General features: G+C 41.8%; 2 protein-coding genes across 5 annotated transcripts; one reads left to right on the top strand and one right to left on the bottom strand.

The window, feature by feature from the left end:
- Window positions 1–15: 15 nt before the first annotated feature.
- On the top strand, window positions 16–9,124 carry prmt7 (protein arginine methyltransferase 7). 3 transcript variants are annotated; one of them, XM_080762400.1, is made up of 17 exons: window positions 16–229; window positions 1,179–1,215; window positions 1,414–1,563; window positions 1,717–1,825; window positions 2,007–2,119; window positions 2,344–2,573; window positions 3,180–3,360; window positions 3,600–3,727; window positions 3,936–4,074; window positions 4,179–4,262; window positions 4,536–4,583; window positions 4,887–4,976; window positions 5,141–5,302; window positions 5,474–5,548; window positions 5,723–5,880; window positions 6,733–6,829; window positions 7,543–9,124. In XM_080762400.1, exons 1-17 carry the CDS (start codon window positions 135–137, stop codon window positions 7,696–7,698), a joined length of 2,052 nt encoding a protein of 683 aa, XP_080618526.1. In that variant the 5' UTR covers window positions 16–134; the 3' UTR covers window positions 7,699–9,124. The 3 variants fall into 3 exon arrangements, with proteins under 3 accessions (XP_080618526.1, XP_080618525.1, XP_080618527.1); XM_080762399.1 differs by having other exon boundaries at window positions 5,720–5,880; XM_080762401.1 differs by lacking the exon at window positions 5,474–5,548 and having other exon boundaries at window positions 5,720–5,880.
- ciapin1 (cytokine induced apoptosis inhibitor 1) lies at window positions 8,583–13,529 on the bottom strand. Of its 2 annotated transcripts, XM_080762402.1 has the most exons (10): window positions 13,371–13,529; window positions 13,091–13,159; window positions 12,587–12,749; window positions 12,234–12,377; window positions 11,491–11,570; window positions 11,133–11,304; window positions 10,613–10,677; window positions 10,290–10,408; window positions 9,506–9,587; window positions 8,583–9,360 (listed from the first exon to the last, which is right to left on the bottom strand). In XM_080762402.1, exons 3-10 carry the CDS (start codon window positions 12,741–12,743, stop codon window positions 9,250–9,252), a joined length of 930 nt encoding a protein of 309 aa, XP_080618528.1. In that variant the 5' UTR covers window positions 12,744–12,749; window positions 13,091–13,159; window positions 13,371–13,529; the 3' UTR covers window positions 8,583–9,249. The 2 variants fall into 2 exon arrangements, with proteins under 2 accessions (XP_080618528.1, XP_080618529.1); XM_080762403.1 differs by lacking the exon at window positions 13,091–13,159.
- Between the last annotated feature and the right edge of the window lie 201 nt (window positions 13,530–13,730).

The raw sequence follows: 13,730 nt of genomic DNA, 5'->3' as shown, positions 1-13,730 counted from the left end.
CGGGACCGACTGACGTGCTTGCCAAAAATATGTCTGCCGCCGTAGTAGCAATGCTGGTTTAACCGATTTAGGCTTTAAGAAAGTCGTCATACAGATTTATTAAATTGAAGTCGTGCTACCGCCGGACAGGGACGATGAAGATTTTCTGTGGACGAGCGAACCCGATCTCGGGTGCTTTGGACTGTGTGGAGGAGAGCGAGGAATACGACTATCACCAAGAGATTGCCAGGTTGGTAACGTTAGCAATGCGTGCTAGTTGCCATGGCATGGCTGCTGTTATTACACTCTCTGCTGCTCTGCCTGTTGGAAGACAAGACAGCCTAGCTGTCACATTTTTATTAACTGTGTTAATGTGTGCAATCTGTAGGTACCGAGTAAGACCGCTATAGACCTATACCTCACATGTAAACAGTTACCAATTACCAAACACATTTTAAATCTGAAGCTTTTAGTCTTGAGGGGAAAAAATGCTATTTGTCCCGTGACTGCAAAAGATTAAAGATAGCTGATATTTGTTGCTTTTTATACCCTCAGGGAACAAATATCATGCGTTGCGCATTAGAGCTATGGACCAGAGCTATAACATATATTAACGACGCAATGTGACATAGGCTCTGTTTAAACTGCACCCCCCAATTGTATACTTAACTGTACTCTCCCCCATTTTCAACTGTTTTTTTATTATATTTTGACACCTGCATGTTCTACAAGATTCACTAAACAAGGTCTGTCAAAATGCTTTCTTCCACAATCACAACGCCATGCAGAGTCAGGGAATTCAACAAACCACGTGCAATCCAGATTCGGCTCAATCAAGGGATCCAGTTAATTTCACTCCTATGCCACTAAAATGTGGAACGCCCTACCAACAGCCATTAAGAAATGTGAATCCCTACTCCCTAACCCCAGAGCACCTATACGGCCCTGCAATTCGTAACTGGCCCCTGTAAAAAAAGTCCCCCCCTTATTTACCCCTTTGTTTACCTCAATGTTAAATGGCTTTTTTCCCCAAAATGTAAAGAAATAAATCATTTGGAATATGGTTTGATCATCAGACCTGAATGACTGGTTACCCACAGGTTTGGTAGCCATTGTAGAAATATTAAACCTCTTTATTTACATGACTTCAGACCTGAGCTGAGTTCAATTTCTGATTATAGAAAATCTGTCTTTTTCAGGTCCTGTTTTGCAGATATGTTGCATGATCATGATAGGGTAAGTGTGGCTTTTCTATCACATCCTCCCACAGTTATATTGCTCTCCACAGATGCCTTTAAAATCCACTACAAACAGCCATTCAATATATTTTTAAAGCTTTTCATAAATATGGGATTTTGGGGGAAAAGTTAAAAATAAATAAAAAATGTATGACTCCTTTTATAAAAAAAAGTTGAACTAAACTCTCTCTTCCAGAATGTGAAGTATTACCAGGGCATCCGTGCAGCAGTCTCCAGGGTCCAGGCGCGGGGGGAGAGAGTGGTTGTTCTAGACATTGGGACAGGAACAGGTCTACTCTCCATGATGGCTCTCACAGCTGGGGCTGACTTCTGTTATGCTGTGGAGGTGAGGCCGGTCTTGTATTTGGGGGTGTTACTGATGGATTAGTGGTCTTAGCATTGACCGTCCATACAGTCGGGACGTGATATGTCATGCTTTATTCTGGGTCAGCTCACAATCATAAACTGTATATAAACACACAACTAATGTTGTCTCCAGGTGTTCAAGCCCATGGCTGAGGCAGCCCAGTGCATCGTGGAGAAAAATGGATTCTCTGACAAGATCAAGATTATCAACAAACACTCCACTGAAGTCACTGTAGGGCCAGGTCAGAGTCAACATGCATGTGCACATATTGTGCGCGCGCGCACACACACACACACACACACACACACACACACACACACACACACACACACACCTTATTATTTTCCACATTCCGACAGCGGTGATATTGTAACTGGTTGTCACATTCCAATAAAACATGTTGTATTTGTGTCTGATCACAGATGGAGACATGCAAACGAGAGCCAATGTCCTGCTCACAGAGCTGTTTGATACTGAACTGATAGGAGAAGGAGCTCTACCCAGTTATGAACATGCTCACCAGAATTTGGTTCAAGTATGTCTGTCTGTCTGTCTGTCTGTCTCTCTACATGAAGAAAAAAAAGAGTAGAGTCAAAGTCATAATTTGTGATTGTTGTGTGGTTTATGATGATGTGTAAGGCACTGTCTCTATCATTTTAAGTGATGTATACATAATAAATTACAGTTTACAAAAATATGCATACATTACTTATTTTAGTGTTAAGTATGCTTTTGTTCATTATTTCTTCTCCACCACAGGAGGGCTGTGAGGCTGTGCCCCACCGGGCTACCGTCTATGCCCAGCTGGTTGAGTCGGAGCTGTTGTGGAGCTGGGCTCAGCTCCAGCCCATACAGGTGGACAACAGGAGACTGGTGCCCCCCTCCACAGTGGCATGCTGTGCAGGAGTCCATTCTGTCTGTGACATCCAGCTGAGTCAAGTGAGCCCTGACAGCTTCACCCCCTTGGGTCCTCTCTGCACCATGTTCAGGTGAGAGACAAAGTATTGATTATGCTTCCAGATGTATGTACCGTAATTTCCGGACTATAAGCCTCTACTTTTTTCCCATGCTTTGAACCCTGCGGCCTATCCACACTTTTCCTGGGCTGTGTGTGCTCCAGTTCCTGTTGATTTCATTGGATATCATTGGTCATCTGACCAGTTTCATTGGCTTTCATTGGATCAAATCGACAGGAACTGGAGCACACACAGCCCAGGTAAAGTGTGGATACAACGGTGCGGCTAATCTATGGATTTTTTACAGCTAACGGCCACTAGGGGACCTTCTAAATCTATCTCTATGGCCGGTCCACGTCCCTCCTGCGGCTTATAGTCCAGTGCGGCTTGTATATGTACAAATCTTTTTTTCTCCTAAATTTAGCTGGTGCGGCTTATATTCAGGTGCACTTTATAGTCCGGAAATTATGGTATGTATTTATGCACCCGATGACTACTGCCATTGTAATACACACAGAAGCACATTATGGCTAATCTTTGTGCTATTTGTTTTGTTTTACAACATGTTTTCTATCACCAATAATTACAGTATATAAGCCCCCCTCCCAAAAACTTTATTTAATTTTTTGCACTATTCAGTGTGGACTTCAGTAAGCCAGTGAGCAGCGCTCCTCAAACCTACTCTTCCCGGTTCCCGGCTCAGACCAGCGGGCGGGCGCAGGTGGTCCTATCCTGGTGGGACATCGACATGGACCCTAGCGGAACCATCGTCTGCTCTATGGCTCCCAGCTGGACCTACCCAAATGCTCAACCCGCTCCGGTTAGTTTGTGTCTTGATACCGTGGTATTGTTGGCCTGGAAAAAACAACATATTTTCAAACGGTTGTCGGCGCCCAATTACATACCGTTTGTTTTTGGAGTCCTTGACATGAAATTGTTTGAAATTGTTCAGAAAACTGTCATGATTTAGAAGACATTTTGTAGAATCTGGTCTCAGTCCTAAATGGGTTAATTTGGGGTACCATTAATTCAATTTATGGTTTATGTTGTTTTTCCCAGTGGCGTGACCACTGGATGCAGAGTGTCTACTTCCTGCCGATAGAGAGGAGGGTGACAGAGGGAGAAGAGGTGGCTCTGACTGTCTGTCATGATGATTACAGCCTGTGGTACAGCCTCCAGTCAAACAGGTGCGCCGCACTACTGCACACAATGAAAACATCATATGTGCCTTGACACACTGAGATTCCTCCAGTACTCCTTGTTGTCTTAGAAATGTTCTGTATGGGCGTCACACCTTACAAAAAACATTATTCTCTACCTTTAGAGGAATCACTGTACTTAATCCCATGTTTGCCGTTTGTTGCTTTTTGACCTTTTGGTTGTTAATCCTCTCAGCCAACGGGACACAAACAGTGAAGCACCACCATGTCGACCATGTTGTACCTGCCAGGCCCACTTGGTGTGGACACGGCCACGATTTGGGGAGCTTAACGACCGGCAACGTACGGGGAGCTATGTCAGTGCACTACGCAGTGTAAGTTAAAACAGCCTTTGAACAGCATTTGCACAGCAAATTGTAAGGCTTTAATGCAATGGTGTTAGTGAATGAGCTGTGGTTTGGTTTGTGTAATTTCCCAGGTGTTAAAGACAGACAGCGTGTGTCTAGGAGTCAGTGATGGGAGCCTCCTCCCTATCTTTGCTCACATGCTTGGAGCCAAGAAGGTATCCAACACACACAAGTATTTTACTTAGTTTTTTGTCAGGTGAAACCTGTCATAACGGCTCATGAAATGTAAGTGACCTAGTCATCAACCTAGTCATCAATGGGAGTGACCCCATGACGCCTAAGCCAACGTAGACAGCGCCTGTTTCACCTGACAAATATGACTGTCATCATTTCTTGTTATCCTGAATGATACTTTTAGTCTGTTTGGCTTATTTGATGACTGAATCCACTTCGACCATTCACTAAACTACCTTCCTCTGTCCATTCAGGTTTTCAGTTTGGAACATTCTAGAATGTCCAGACAGGTTATTGAACAGGTAAATAATTTAAATTACCATCAAATATGAATTTAGTTAGAGTAACCAAACACTAAAACGGTTGTCTCTTATATACTAGCATTGGCTCTAGGAAAAAATGTGGCATATGTTGTATGTTGATATGGGATTATGATGATGACAAAACTAATTACATTTTACAATTTGGAAAACACATGATCATTGACATGGTTTATTAAAATAAAAATAAATAGTAATTAAGGAATGGATCAATTAGATTTAGTAAAGTTATTAACTAAACAATGTGGGGAGAAAGGTCCTTACGCTATTTGATGTACTGTTCAGGTGTTGGAAGCTAACTCCATGAAAGGAGCGGTTCAGCTACTAGAGAGCACACCTGACCAGCTGACCACTAGTGACTTAGGAGGAGAACAGGTACTTCTGGAGTGGACATGATTGTGTTTGGGATAAAAATGCACGGCACATGCACACACACTTTTTTATTAAGAAATAAGATATTCAGTATTCCCCTAGTTAGTCAGTATTTCCCATTATTCCCCTCATTACCAGTACCATCCTGTGTGCCATCTGTCCTGTAGATCTCAGTACTTCTGGGTGAACCCTACTTCAGCACCAGCCTCTTGCCGTGGCACTCGCTGTTCTTCTGGTACTGTCGGACCGCCCTGGTGGGACTCCTACAGCCCACCGCTACCATCCTGCCCTGTGCCGCAACCCTCCACATGGTGGCAGTGGAGTTCCAGGTGAGACCTCATGTCGGAGACTTCTGCAAATGCCAATTTAAGCCTTTTGCCATGCCAATACCACATTTTTGAAAATGGTTTATTTTTAAATAAGGTAATTGACAAACACCACAGAGGGGTTCTGTTGTAGACCCTTTTATTTCACTCCTTCTAACCAGTTTTCTGTATTAGGATCTATGGAGGATAAGGGCACCATGTGGGACTTGTGAGGGCTTTGATGTCGGACCCATGGATGATATGGTCCAGGTAAATCCATGCAGTGATAATATAGCTGTTACGTGGAAGAAATGTCATGTGCATCCAATGGGGAAAAAAAGAAGACTGCGTTGAAGCTACATTCTCATTTCAAAGATTCAAATGTTTTATCTCACTCTATTTGTTTCTTTTCACATGTCCATGTGTTCTCTCTCTCTTCAGAAGTCTCTGGACTTCCGTGAGTCCAGTGAGTCAGAGCCCCACCCCCTGTGGGAGTACCCCTGCCGTGCTCTGACCCAGTCCAAAGCTGTCATGACCTTTGACTTTACACAGTGTGTCCCTCAACAGCAAATCAGCAGTCAGGGATTACTCCCATTCATAAGGTACAGGTTTCCATCCGTCATATCACGGACCATGCAAGTAGGGAATTAAAAGGCAACTTTATGTATAGACTATTTCATACACAAGATTAAAAATACAATTAAACATTAACAAAATAATTTAATTGTGGTTATTCGTTCGGAGTATGGTATTGCGTAAAACACATTTTTGTCTAGAATAGATAATGGCTTTGTTGTTATACATACAGTATACCCCCTGCTGTGATTATGGCTCCCAAACTATGGAATGAACTCCCAATTGCAGTTAGAACTGCAGACTCACTCCCAATCTTCCGCCGTAGTCTGAAAACTCAACTCTTCAGACTCCACCTTAGCCCACAGTACTTACTGTAGCACTTGCCCTAGCGACCTTGCAGGCGCATGCAAACTTGCAAAGGCTAAAATATGTCATTTAGTGATGGCATGTTATGTAGGCATAGCATTCTATAGTTTCATTGTACAGATATTCTACTGTTAGGTTAGTACTAGAAGACTATTTCTATGCATTTGATGTATTACCTTGTGGTGTTCTTAACTTCTTGCTTACTGTAAATCGCTCTGGATTAAGAGTGTCTGCTAAATGCCTAAATTGTAAATTGCTGCTGTGGGATAAACCTGGGTCTTGCCTTGACTAGTCCAGGTGGTATAAACCTCCATCCTGCCTTGACTAATGACTATGGCTGTGACAGATCCCCATTAAAATGACAAATGGTTTAATTTCACTGAAATGTTTTTCACTAGAAGTCATTATCTCCCACAAAATGTGGGCCCATCCATGCACTTTATCGACTATTGGGAGTTCATGAAAAAACTAAAACGGCTTGAGGACACCTGGTCTGTACTCTGTGGTTTCAGGAGTGGTTGCTGTCATGGGGTTGCATTGTGGATGGAGTACCAGCTGAATGATGACATCACTGTCAGCATGGGTCTGATTGGACCTATCGGTGAACAGGTAATATTAACACTGACAGCAGTAAGACTGCAGCCCAGTCTTACCGAGTTGATTTCAGCCTTAAGGCCGTTTCAGACGGGGAGCGAGTGACGCGGGCGCTCTCGCTTGGATCGCGCCGCGGTCTCGTTATGTGCAGAACATGTAGCGTAAAAAAAAGATGAATACAATCCAGCTTGACGTAGCACTTGCCCTATCCTCGACAACCTTGCAGGCGTATGCAAAGGCTAAAATATGTAATTTGATAGCATATTATGTAGACATAGCATTCTATACTAAAGTGTTTTCTTATAGTTTCATTGTACAGATATTCTACTAATAGACGGATGTTAGTTTCTTAGTGATTTCTTATGATTCTAGATGACTATTTCTATGCCGTCCTTGTATTGTTCTTACTGTAAATCGCTCTGGATTAAGAGTCTCTGCTAAATGCCTAAATTGTAATTGTATCTCTTGTCGCCCACGGGCGTGTGCACAAACAAGCATGTGCGTGATAATCTCACGGGACCGTGCCCGGTTGTGTCAACGCCCTACAACTTCTCTGCTCATCCAAAATAACCGCCCGCCTCTCATTGAAAATTAATTACCGAGAAGCATCGGTCGCATCTCGTCTGAAAAGGCCTTTACAGTCATGTCAGGTCATTTTTATCCATGGAACATTATCCATACTATAATTTATCATGTGAGCCAATGCTTTACTCTAACTTTCTGTACAGGGTGCCTGCGAGTGGAGCCGGCACAGGAGACAGGGTGTCTTCTTCTTCAGGTCACCATGGGAGAGCTTAGGGGACGGGAGTGCTGGAGTGTCATACAGCTTCACCTTTGAACCCACTTTAGGAGATATCAAAATGGATTTCACTGTAGAGTCATGATGGCCGACATCCCGTTAGTCCGACTACATGGCCGGTTAAGACTCACATGTGGCTTCCGCGTGTGGCTAGGGTTTAGGGGTTTAGTCGGGAGTCATGGGTGTCGGATTATTGGGACGTTGGACTGAGGCACCCATGATGAGCCCTAAATGGACTGAGGCTACGCACCCATGATGAGCCCTAAATTGGAGTTGGACACAAAATGTTCTCCATTTCACTGCTTTTCATTGACTGTACCATTTGTGATCATTAAGCCTTTGGTTGGAATCATTTTAAGAATACAAAATGATCCATGTAAAAGCAGCCTTCTAATCCCACATTCCGCCAGTTTACTACTGCAATGGCCACACCTCATAGCTATGACGGTAATTTCGTTGGATAAAGTCACCGCACCGGCAAAAACTGGAGAGACGTGAAAGAGAGAAGCGGTAAATAGTTTCACGACATAGTTTTAACATTTTGAGGTGAGGAATGGGCCACGCAGTTGATTAATTTCACATTTGCAAATGCTAGTTTAAAAGTTAAAACTAATTTACTCATGAATGAAGTCAGTTTCACAGCTTGGCTAATGGCCATCTTACAGGGAACACAGATCGTTACCTTGCTTGAAACAAGCAGAAAGGAAAAGTCTTACTACTCCTACTGACAGTACTTAACCGTTTACACTAGTTGCCTTCAATGTTGCCTGGTGGTATAAGCTGCCGTGAACTTTTTGTATTGAAAATGTTTTTTTGTATTTGGTTCTCTTTCAGTTTGCAAAACTCTTCCAGTAGGAAGATTGGGAAATGGGAATATGTTGCCTGTTTGCTACAGTAGGTAGAATCTCATTTCATGGAATTTTTTTTTTTGATTTTATTAATTTGACACCACTGAAATAAATAACATACTTGTGAACAACTTTTGTTTAATCATTTAACAAAACACTCATCTCAATCATGTATATCGAGAAAACTGAAAAGCTGGACAATATCATGTACTGCCTTATGTGAATGTATTGCTTATCAGGATTATTGATGAAAGGCCAAAAACGTAGCTGCTTTCAGTCAGTGCTTCTCATGTACTCCAATTAACAATAGTGCATCAGATAGTTTTTGATTGCCCCTTCCACACCAACATGCCTGCACTACCAATCACTGCATCTAGTCTATTTCGACAAATATCATTTTGGCAACTGGGGGAAAAAGAAGAAACGCAAATCATGTTGCACTTTCTGTCACCGTAGCATAAATCAGGCTTGATGCTGAGCAAGAATGACTCAATTCAACTTGTACAGACAACACATGAGCATGACCACTGCCCCCTAACTGGGGAAACGAAGTGATTGAAGTTGGTGATCTCACTCACATACTGCTTGTTAAACAGAACTAATCTCAGGAAACATCCAGCGCACAAGAGATTACTTGCCGTTAAGTACAAAACAAATTTCAAATGGAAAAAAACAGTAGTCTTGCAGGAGGAATATGGTTAATGTGGGTCTACAAGGAATTTAGGGCTTTCTCAAGTTGGATGGAATGTAACTCAATGTGATGTGCTGGAGTATCGAGATAGTTATTTTTAGGCATCATTTAGGGTCTTGTTGTCCAACAAAATCTTCTCTCCAGGTTTGAATGCTGGCATGCCCGCATATGGGCAACTGGCACATCGAAAAGCATCACCCAGGTAACACTGAAAAGGAAAGATATGTGTAAATTATGAAATAACTGTCTCAGAAGGGAATGCTGTATAATTTAGGATTGGAAAATCAGATCAGAGGGGATGGTGTTTCACACAAAGTTCTCTCTTTTCTGCAAACTCAAAGAAAGCTACTCACACTTCCACAGGAAGACTTTGGTAGGTTGGCCTTCGTGGTGCCATCTTTCTTCTCATCCAACTCCTCAGCAAAACCACATGAGCTTCAAAAACAGTAATAATGTCAGACTATTATTATGTGTGCTAAGCTAAGGCACCAAGACCTGGGAGGAATAGACGTGATGTAATTCTCACTAGGGCCACCCACATTAAAGGGCAAGGACATAGAGGTTTTGTAGTTACCTTGCGATGATGTAACTGGGTGATGCCCCTTTGATTAGAAATTGATCATTCAAAATAATTTCCTCATTGACTTACATTGTACAGTGAAACAGCTCTCAAAGTCCCTCTTAAACAGACGCAAACGAATACATATTACAAAAGTGTGTTTTTCTTTAAATAAAAATAGCAATTTTCTGTTTTTACTTTAAGATCAGGATCCATAGACCCAGACATCCAGTCTGGATTTTTAAATAAAACTAGCTAAAACAAAATGAATACATGCATTTAAAAAGGATTTTCCTGGTTTAGCTATTTTAAATATATACACTTCAGTTGGATTTTATGCCTCTGCAACCCGCCCTCCAATTTACACCTCTCACTCATGTTAATGATAGCCACAGTCCAAAGCAGCTTTACTTTTTTGTGACAGAACAGAAGAACATTGTCTGATTTCATATACGAATATTAAATACCAAAAATGGATCGTGTGCTCGTCTGCAATGGGCTAGATTAATGACCGTGGCCGTTTCTTCTGATGGGAGTTCAGGGAAGAAACAGCACTGGATCTGTGGTGGTATACTCACCAATTCTTACATGCTTTCTTCGCCTTGGAGTTCGGTCCACAGGCTGGTGCTTTGAGAGAGCTGGGGTCAGGCTTCTTCAGGTCTTCATCATCCAGCAGAGCATCTGAGTCTAGCAGATCCTGAAGACAGGGGAAAGGGAGAACAAACTGGCTTAAACCCTGGCTGAGACACAGACTGAGTAGACCTTAAAGTAATCCTTTAATTCTAGGTGGCAGTCCACAACACACCTATTGCATGCATGTCTTTTTTGTAATGTTACTTTACATGTCTGTAGGGTCTATATGTAGGTTTCTGCACAGCAGTAACTTAGATAATGAACTCACCACGTCATCATCATCCATGTCCAGTGCTGATAGGGTCCACATCTTTGCAGCATTGGGATCAAGAGCTAAAACAACAGCAATGGATATACTTGTGTATATTACACATGAACCAACAACAAATTAGGAATGTTAACGATTAATTGAAAATCGATGAATCACTGTTAAGAATTTCTTATAAAAAATATGCTGTGGTTCATTGGGCGGTTTTCTGTGAATGTAATGCTGTCTGCGCCCTGTATTTCAAATATTTGATTAAGGAATATAATGCCTTTTGTATTCTTTCTGTATATCAGACCTACAAGCTCGTAGTGCGCCAGACCTACAAGCTCGTAGCGCGCGCCGCCAGACCTACAAGCTCGTAGCGCGCCAGACCTACAAGCTTGTAGCGCGCCAGACCTACAAGCTCGTAGCGTGCCAGACCTACAAGCTCGTAGCGTGCCACCAAATGGCGCGCTACGAGCTTGTAGGTCCACCGAAAATGTGTGAGGAGTAGCCATGGGCACCATCGTTAACATCGTACCTGGTTTGGCGGGTTTCTTTTTCCCAAACGACAGCTTGAGCTGAGTGGAAGATCCCACCTCGTAGGAAGGCTTGGAAGAGGACATGCGGACCCTGGTCAGCGAGTTGCCTTGGTAATCTGTGGAACTCCTGAAGGAGCTTAGTACGTCCGGGGACAGTGTTCCTTTACTCAACTGGATGGAAGTGGAAGCAGTAAAGAAATGTTTATCAAAATGAATGTTTTAATATGAAAGTGAGATGTCAACTGGTTTGTCTTGTTATTACATATAATGTTCACAGTACAATTCTAAATCATTTGAATAAACAATAAATATAATAATAAATAACAGAGGAGGACCTAGTCAAAGTCATGCACTCACCTCTGTAACAGACATCAAACCAGACAACTTCAGAGCTGATGTCAATTTGTCAGTGGTCCTCACACCCTGGTTGTCACTCTCTGACAGAGAGAAGTAGAGGTGAAACTTTAATAGTCCTTCTGTACCACGCAGAGTCCACCATATTGCATTTACTCTGCCTAGTCCGTGACTCCCCTTAGTTGACAATTAATTTTCTCTCTCTCCTTTCTGTCTCTTTTACTGATAATTTTCTCTCTCTCCTTTCTGTCTCTTTTACTGAAAACACAGACATTCAAAACCTCACTAAGCCTAGAAGTTTGAGTTAAAAGAGTTAAACAACTTACACACACACACACACACACACACACACACACACACACACACACTTTTCAAGATCTATATCTGATAGTAATAATTGCAATAGAGTTTGTTCATTAAGGTGTCTCTCTTGATAAACAGAATATACATTTCAGGTCTGGTGGGTCACCAATTCTATCGGGGGAGAACCCATTTATCAGTTTCAATTTTATAGTGTTTAAGTTCTCTGGTTAATCCTGTATGCTGCATGAGTTATTTTTCATCACTGCATGACAATTAATGTTCCGTTTTAAAGAGAGAGACTGTGAAATTCCTGTTACTAAACAAACACAAAATGATTACCAGCAGAATATTAAGCTATTTAAAACTTATTTGAACAAATAATAATAATATAATACCTCCTGTAAGTCATTAAGTCTGTTTTCTTACTCCATCATTACTCTCACCTGTGACTGGCTCCTCAAGAACTAGTTTTCCGCCAGGCTTGAGAACTCTGGCCATTTCCTCTAGAGTCTCTGAGCTGTGGACGAAGTAACTGTCGGCAAGAATGCACGACAGTACCCAATTGAAAGTGGATGCTGGATGTTTGGCTGAGAAGAGTAGAGTTAAAGAGAAGAGAGCATTAATAGAGCTTAGTGTGAAACTGAAATGATAGGATATCTGAACAGAAATAATAAACTATTTAGGTTTTGATCCTTACACTACAATTTACTAATTCATTTTCTTTTCATACGAGTATTTTTTTATTTCTATAAGGTATTATGAGTCAAAAATACACCAGCAATAACAAGGTACTCACAGTGCGATATTCTCTCTATGTTCTCCACTGACACTCTGCCCTCTGCTCCAACTAGAGCACCCAGAATTTCTACCAAATCTTTTAAGATGACCGGTGAAGTGGGCTGAGTCCACACAAACATCACCATATCTCCCTCTTTGATGCCAAGGTCTGCCATGGTCTCCTAGCAGAAGTAGGGTACATTTTGATATACACATGTGCATGTATACAATACAATTACAGTGTTATACATTGAGCGTTGTAATGGCAGCAATTAATTTTCATTATTACTGATAAATGCAATTACACAGGAATAGGATCCAGCAGGAAAGCACGCACATCTCAAAAATTCTTCTCCAGCTAGGCTAATTGTACAATAATAGATAGCCAGGAACAAACTAGTGAGCAAAGTAGCAAACATATTAAAGAAAATTAGTTGTTAGTTGGAAATGGTTGCTGTCTTTCAGACTGGATTTGAGGAGTTAATTTTTGACAGTCAACTTGGGTTTTCCTGTGGTCAGTCACCTGTCCAAGTCACAGTGTTCTTTATCTCTTTGAAGTCTGACCAGCCTCCCAAGATTGAGATGATCCACCCTATTTGTAACAATAACACATATCACATTAATTCCCCAGCACAATAACATATAAATACCAATATGTGTGTGCTACTGTGTGTGTGTGTGGGTGTGTGTGTTGTGTTGTGTTGTGTTGTGTTGTGTTGTGTTGTGTATGTGCGTAACGACAGCGTGACGCAGAAATATATTGCTCAATAATAATGCTATATAATATAATAAATATGACATACCTGTTTTCGCCAGAAGAATTACACCCGGACCGGACGGACACAACAACGAGGTGAAACTTGTACTTGTGACTTATACAATTTAAAAGCTTCCATAAACTATAAACCAGTCCAATAGATAATGGTGCTTAGCTAACTTCTGACTATCCGCCGGGTCGGTCACCTCAGGCTCAGTGCATTGTTGCCAGATTTTGCGACAGATATAAGCGACCATCGTCTATGAAAACAAGCCCAAACGTTGTGAGTTTACCGTATATACTAGAGAGGTATTTTTCGCGCAGTCGAAATGAAAGCCTGGGTATCGAGGCTACTAGAGAGGTGCCTACTTGGAACGATGCAAGTTGGAAATGAATGCCCAACCCA

Source organism: Protomyctophum bolini, assembly GCF_963924005.1.
Source record: "Protomyctophum bolini genome assembly, chromosome: 4".
NCBI lineage: Eukaryota > Metazoa > Chordata > Actinopteri > Myctophiformes > Myctophidae > Protomyctophum > Protomyctophum bolini.
Note: the sequence above shows the minus strand (reverse complement) of the source record. Positions and strands in the feature narration are given on the sequence as shown.